Source organism: Portunus trituberculatus, chromosome 1, assembly GCF_017591435.1.
Source record: "Portunus trituberculatus isolate SZX2019 chromosome 1, ASM1759143v1, whole genome shotgun sequence".
NCBI lineage: Eukaryota > Metazoa > Arthropoda > Malacostraca > Decapoda > Portunidae > Portunus > Portunus trituberculatus.
The window spans coordinates 2,118,283-2,125,782 of NC_059255.1; the positions used below are offsets into that span (position 1 = coordinate 2,118,283).

Below are 7,500 nucleotides of genomic sequence, written 5' to 3' on the forward strand. Positions count from 1 at the left end.
TGTTTTCCTCATCTTTAATTTTCCTCCTAGGTGGTGGTGGTGCTGGGTTACGTGGCCGCTATCACCCTGGGGCTCACACTGGTGCTGGGCCTCTACCCGTACAACCACCTGCGGAAGTCCCTGAATGGCGTGGTGGAGCGGGAGTGGCAGGACTACCCCGCAGTGGCCTACCTGTACGGTTCCCTGGCCAGACCTGCGTGGGGACTGTGCGTGGCGTGGGTGGTGGTCACTTGTCACACGGGAAATGCAGGTGTGTGGTGCGCAACTATACTGATCTGCGCGTATTCTTAAACACTGCTTTGCTTCAACCCCCTTCTATTTCGAAATGGTTTATTTAAGTTTACACGAGTTTTTTCAAGGTGTTTCTACGGTTCTAGAGGCAGATTAACAAGATTTCTATATTATTAACTGGAGAAACAATTTTGAAAACTGTCTCTGTGGTCTTAGAAAATAGTCGTATTCTCAAACTCTTTTGTGCTTCATCTGCATTATTTCAAAAAGGCTTCATCTCAAATTACACCAGTTTTTTAAGGTGTTTTTGCGGTTCTAGAGGCAGATTGACAATATTTATGCATTATTGATGAGAGAAACACTCTTGAGAAACCTGCTAGTCATCTTTATTGGCTTTTTAAACAGTCGTGGTGAGAGAGAAAAGCGTTTTTAAATGGGGAAGAAAGAATGTTTTGAGCAGGTATCCTTTTAATAATATCCAATCTTAATCTTCCCTAAACAATGAAAAAAAATAAGGGGCTTTTTAATGGTTCTAGAAGCAGAAGAGGCAGATTGACGAGATTTCTGCGTTATTAGGTAGAGAAACTCATGGAAACCCCGCTAATCATCTCAGTAGCCTTGCAAATCAGTCTTGGTGAGAAAGTCAAATGTCAAGCTAGTATTCTCAAACACTGCTTCTTTTGCTTCACCTCCTACTATTTCGAAAGGCTTTATTTAAGTTTACACGTGTTTTTTCAAGGTGCTTTTACGGTTCTAGAGGCAGACTGACAATATTTCTGTATTACTAACTGGAGAAACACTATTAAAAACCCCGCTAGTCACCTCTGTGGTCTTGGGAAAGTCATGGTAAGAGAACTAAGTGTTTCTGAGGCTCGTATTCATAAACACTTCTTTGCTTCACCTTCACTATTTCTAAAAGCTTGATTTAAAATTACGTGGTTTTTTTTACGGTGTTAAGAGAGTCTCCTTTGCTTCACCCTTACAATTTCAAAAGGCTTTATTCAAATTTATGTGAGATTTTTAAGGTGTTTTTACTGTTCTAGAGGCAGATTGACAATATTTCTGCATTATTAACTGGAGAAACACTCTTGTAAACCCCGTCAATCATCTCTTGGAAAATAATCGTGATGAAAGAACAAAGCATTTATCAGGTTCGTATTCTTAAACACTTCTGTGCTTTACCTTTACAATTTCATGATTTGAATTCACGCGAGTTTTTTTTAGGGTGTTTTTAAAGTTCTAGAGGCAGAGTGACAAGATTTCTGCATCATTAACTGGAGAGACACTCTTTTAAACCTGGCTAGTCGTCTCTGTGGCCTTGGAAAACAGACGTATTCTGTGCTTTTTGTTTTAATTTTTTTATTTATACCATGTGGGCTTATCACGGGAATTTCTGGGCTAAAGGGAATACTTTTTGTGGTACCTCCTATCTCAAAGCCCACCCGCTAGGAAACCGTTGCCCCGAGTGAGGAAGCCCAACCTACACTCGGACCGTGGACAGGATTCGAACCCGTGCGCTTGGAGACCCCTCGGACCCCAAAGCACGCATCCTTCCACTGTACCACCAAACCCCAAAAATTCACCTCCATTATTTCAAAAGCCTTTATCTGAAATTACACCAGTTTTTAAGGTATTGTTTTTAATGTTTCTAGAGGCAGATTGATACGATTTCTGCATTATTGACTGGAGAAACACTCTTGAAAATCTCGCTAGTCATATTTGTGGCCTTGGAAAACAGTCGTAGTGAGAGCAAAGTCTTTTTTGAGGCTCGTATTCTCAAAACACTTCTGTAGTTCACCTCCAATATTCAAAAAGGCTTGATTTAGATTTACGTGAGTTTTTTAAGGTGTTTTTATGGTTCTAGAGGCAGAGTGACAAGATTTCTTTATTATTAACTGGAATCACACTCTTGAAAACCCCGCCAGTCATCTCTGTGGTCTTGGAAAACGGTTCTGGTGGGAAAGTTAAATGTCAGGGTTGTATTCTCAAACACTATGAGGTTTACTTTCACTCTTTCAAAAGGCTTGATTTAAATTTACATGAATTTTTAAGGAGTTTTTACGGTTCTAGAGGCAGAGTGATAAGATTTCTGATTTATTAACTGGAGAAACACTCTTGAAAACCCCGCCAGTCATCTCTGTGGCCTTGGAAAACAGTCATATTGAGCAAAGTGTGGTTTATTTGTATCTAACCTATCTTTACCTAACCTCTCACACGGGAGTAGGTGTGTTGAGCTGATCTATTCTGACCTTATATGACCTATCTGAGCCTAATTCAATCTTGTTCTTCATGTGACCTTATTCCCACAGTTTAGTGAAATCAGTCGCTAGAGTTAACTTTTTCCATCTGTTTCTGTTCATTGTGTCTATTTCGATCTAACCTTACTTAACCTGTCACACAAGGAACGTACGTGTGTGTGTGTGTGTGTGTGTGTGTGTGTGTGTGTGTGTGTGTGTGTGTGTGTGTGGATGACCTAATCTTGCATAGTGACTTCTAACCTGACCTGACCTAACCTAACCTAACGTGTCAGACGAGCAACGCAGGTGTGTGGAGCTGACCTGACCTGACCTAATTCCACCTTACCTAACTTGACCCATCTTAACCTGACGGGAGCTACTTTGTGAAGCGATTTACTCTTTATATTGTGATCTGCAACAAGGAACATTACTGTTGTTTCCCCTTTCATACTCAAAAGATAATGAAACACTTTGTCTTGGTGTCGAGTGAAGTGTCTGTTCGAGCGTCGCAGCTCTGGTTCGGCTTAAGGTAGTATATGTAACACAGCACGCTTTACTCCGGCACAGCACTCTGCACTCCGGCGACATGCGCTGCGCCTCCTTCTAAGCATCACTACAGATGTGAGTTAAACTGCTCTACGGCGACATCATGAAGCAGACGAAGACAATTTTTTTCCTTTTTATTAATGTGTTATGGCCTATAGCGCCTGTAGGCACACTTGAAGAGTATATGTGGGAAGCGCTGTTAAGCTTCTGTTCATAAGTGGCGCAGGCAATTTTATTTATAGTGGTGGGCATATTAAGGCCCATATCACCACTCAAGCTTATCTTTAGTGTAACCACCTAGAACCTGGGTATCATGGTGACATGTAGGTAACTTTAAACCACTCCACAAATGGCATAGCTTCAAAGCGGTATGTGGTGGGATTCGAACCTACGCGTGGACGTCTGCCCGATCCCTCGTTCACCACCTTATCCACTACACCATTTAACAATAGTTTGAAAGTTTCATCTATGTAAAGTTTTAGATGTTCTGTCTAACTTAAGACTTGTAGAATTATCCGGCATTGCCTGAATCAAGGGGTACTCACCTGCCAAATCTCATAACAATCACCTTTTTTTTAATGGGAAGCGGACACACCCTCACACAGACGGACAGACCGACAGTGTGCTTTATTATGTAAGATATCTCTTATGATTGGGTGCTTCAATTGACATGTGGGCACCGAAGCAATCTGTGGTTGGTTTAATGTGTGTCGCGAGGTTTGCTCACTTATTGTTTCTGTTAACAATCGTTGCACAATGGCAAGCACTAAAGAAAACGAGCGTAGTTCAAGTTAGGCTGAAAACACAACAGAGGTGGAATGCTGCAGACGATAGCGAGGCTCAAGGAGAAAACAAATCAAAACATGGAGATGAATGGATGGTCCCCGAGTATTGTGATTGAGGGAAGGTGGAGACGCAGCTATTGTGACGTGCAAAGAAAACATTGTGGAACACTGGAACCAATGATTTTAAGAAAAATTGAGGAAAATTCAGTTATTGATCATGACGAATGGCCAGCATATTCTACTATAAATTGTTAAAATCATCATCAGTTAACTATCAACCGCCAGGACATTGTGTTGACTCAAACACTGCAGCAAACACTCAGGCACCTGATAAAAATTGGAAAGATTCAAAACTATGCATTTTGATAAAAAAAAAAAAAAAAAACATAGAGGTATAAAAGAGACAACCTTCCATCGCACCTTGATGATTTCTGTTGGCTATGATGAGACGTTCCATTTCTTGTCTTTAACAGAGCATAATGGCATCTATGAAAAGAAAGCAGCTTTCCAGGTGGCAGTTCTTTTACGAACAAGACGTGCAATCTACGTCCACTCATCCTCTATATCCGCAAATGTAGGTGATCTTGCAAAGCTAACCAGGCACTGCCGCTGGATGACTGTTTCTATCCAGTCACACACGAACATGCGCACATTGGCGGGCACGAGACATGCAAGATGTGAACACAGAAAAGTAAAGCTTTTATTCTTTTTTCATTATCAGCTATATCTTCCACATTTTTCAAACTTACGTCATTTTTCACTTGCAATCGATGATTTTATATTCGGATCAAAATTTAAGTGACGTTTGAAAACTTTCGGCCAAAATTTGTGTAGGGCCGTGACGGCCTTGGGCGCCGCAGGGGGGGAGAAGGTGGCTGTCGGGTCCGCCTGGGGCCCAAGGCAGGGAACTGGCAGCAGGTCCTTCTTTTCCTTGGCGGCCTCAAGCTTCACTATAGTCATCCACTTGCAGCGCCTCACACTAGGCAAGGGTCGCCATGAGCAGGGGATCAATGTCTGCCATTCACCAGACAGGGGGAGTCCTAAAGGGGTGATAAGGGTTCCTTCCATACAGTCTGGTGGAAGGTGTGTACGGGTCCCTGGCTTGTGATGGCTCCGGGCTGAACAACTCGCCATGAACGAGGCCACGCTGTGCGCCATGCACCGGACACTGGCAGGACGAGGGGGGTCCTTTTGGGGTGAGAGGGCTCCCTTCATGACAGTGGCTGGGGCGTGGTGTGTGGCACGCTGTGCGCCATGCACCGGACACTGGCAGGACGAGGGGGTCCTTTGGGGTGAGAGGGCTCCCTTCATGACAGTGGCTGGGGCTGGTGTGTGGCACGCTGTGCGCCATGAGACACTGGCAGGACTCCTTTGGGGTGAGAGGGCTCCCTTCATGACAGTGGCTGGGGCGTGGTGTGTGGCAGGTCATTGGTCATGGCGAGCCGTGTGAGGCGCGGCAAGGTTGCATCGTCACTGCCCTCACACGCACGGGACTGCTGGGGCGGACCCTTGGGGAGGAAGGGTTCGTTCTGGTCTAGTACCCGTGTAGATAAGTGCACTTCAATGGCGGACAGCTTATAGCCATCACCACGCCCGCACCGTTGTCGCGGAAACTGGACCCGCATCGTTATCGCGGGAATTGGAATCATTATCTTGGAAACTGGAATCGTTAACATGGAAACTGGAATCGTTATTGCGGAAATTGGGATCGTTATTACGGAAAATGAAATCGTTGTCATGGAAACTGGAATCGTTATTGTGAAAACTGGAATCGTTATCATGGAAACTGGAATTGTTATTGCGGAAACTGGAATCGTTATCGTGAAAACTGGACGGCACGCGCATCGTAATAATCGTTATTTATTTATCTATTTATCATAACATCAAATTCGCCATCATTACTTTGTGTACACATAACTCATACGATAATACACCAAACAGTACTAGTCCTCTGTGATCAAATGGCAAACCCCTCAATACTTATTTTTCTAACACTCGGAAGATAAAAAAAGCTACATACTTTTCCCCATCAATGTGAAATAGTATTACAATTCTTTAACTTCCCATCTAATTTAAAAGACACACTGAGAAACTTTCCACTGGCGCTGTAATTGTAGTTGTAATAGTATTCGTAATTCAAGTGTTGCGATCTGCCTTCATTGCTTCTTTGTTTCATTGATAATACTACGGTTACTGTTTGTTTTGTTTGTCTATATGGGAAATGCTTTATTCAACCCCTTCAGTACTATGACTATGGCTGTCTTTGGGGTCCGAGGGGTCTCCAAGCGCACGGGTTCAAATCCTGTCCACGGTCCGAGTGTAGGTTGGGCTTCCTCACTCGTGGCAATGGTTTCCTAGCAGGTGGGGTTTTTAGATAGGAGGTACCCCTAAAAGTATCCCTTTTAGCCCAGAAATTCCCGTGAAAATCCCACATGGTATAAAAAAAAGTATGTTTCATCGCTTCTTTGTTTCACTAATAATACTACTTTTACTATTTCTTTTATATCTATATGCAGAATGTTTTATTTAACCCCTTCAGTACCATGACTTATTTTCATATTAACTCTGCTTACTATCTGGTGTGATTTTAACCCCTTCAGTACCAGGACGTGTTTTCATATTTATACTGCTTACTATTTGGCGATTTTCCACAGGTTCAGAAACTTATGAGTGGATTAAAACAATGAAGATTCAGGTCATTAATCATCTGACCTCCATAGATCCTTCATGATGTAAATAAAATCGTTAAATCACACCAAAAATTCATGATAAAAATGCGTTCCAGTAATGAAGGAGTTAAACAGCTTGAGAAACTTATGTGGAAATTGAAATAGTGAAGACTGAGGCCATCAATCTTGTGACTTCCATATACCCTTAATATAAATAGAATTGTCTAATCATACCCAAAACTCAAGGTAAAATATGTCCCTGTATAGAAGACGTTAATTCATAATGAATACACGAAACAAATAGAATAAAAGATGAGACTTGACTTCATTTAAGAGGTTTCAATATATTTATCTCTGTCTTTTGGCTAACTCTCTCCGCACTGTAAGAGAACTGGCGTCAGAGTGGGCATTTCTTTTGTTACTCTTGGCCAGTCTTTCCATCTTACATAAAAAAGGACTCATAGATCACGCTGGCTGTGTAGATCGCGCACCAAAGTAACACTGAATAGCGGCACCACCTCACCAGCCACGCGAGGGAGGCAGGTGTGTGGAGCTGACCTAACCTAAACTCTCTGCCTTCATTCAACCTCACCTCATCTAACGTAACTCAATTCACCGTGTGTGTGTGTGTGTGTGTGTGTGTGTGTGTGTGTGTGTGTGTGTGTGTGTGTGTGTGTGTGTGTGTGTTACCTGAATTTGGTGGTTATATTATCTCTCTCTCTCTCTCTCTCTCTCTCTCTCTCTCTCTCTCTCTCTGTGTGTGTGTGTGTGTGTGTGTGTGTGATGGAGTTACACAATAAAGCATTACGTATTTAATTTTGTAAACACACCACGAATTAAACTAAAGTAAAAAAAAAATATATTGCATGAAGCTGTGTGGAGATTTCGAGCAGTCAAGAGAGAGAGAGAGAGAGAGAGCGAGAGGGAGAGGGAGAGGGATTAACCATCTTGTTTGCTCGGCTTAAGTCAATTACACAGTCATAATCTTTCCACACATTTTCACAGCCGCGTCGCTATCTTACCTCAGGCAGC

General features: G+C 42.6%; 1 protein-coding gene across 6 annotated transcripts in view; it reads left to right on the forward strand.

The window, feature by feature from the left end:
* LOC123502746 (nose resistant to fluoxetine protein 6-like) overlaps window positions 1-7,500 on the forward strand; it is a 49,919-nt gene that overhangs the window by 37,767 nt on the left and 4,652 nt on the right. For all 6 annotated transcript variants that reach the window (XM_045252026.1, XM_045252161.1, XM_045252093.1 and 3 more), the window contains one exon: window positions 31-250. In XM_045252026.1, the coding sequence (XP_045107961.1) occupies window positions 31-250 (220 nt within the window). The remainder of the gene's footprint in view (window positions 1-30; window positions 251-7,500) is intronic.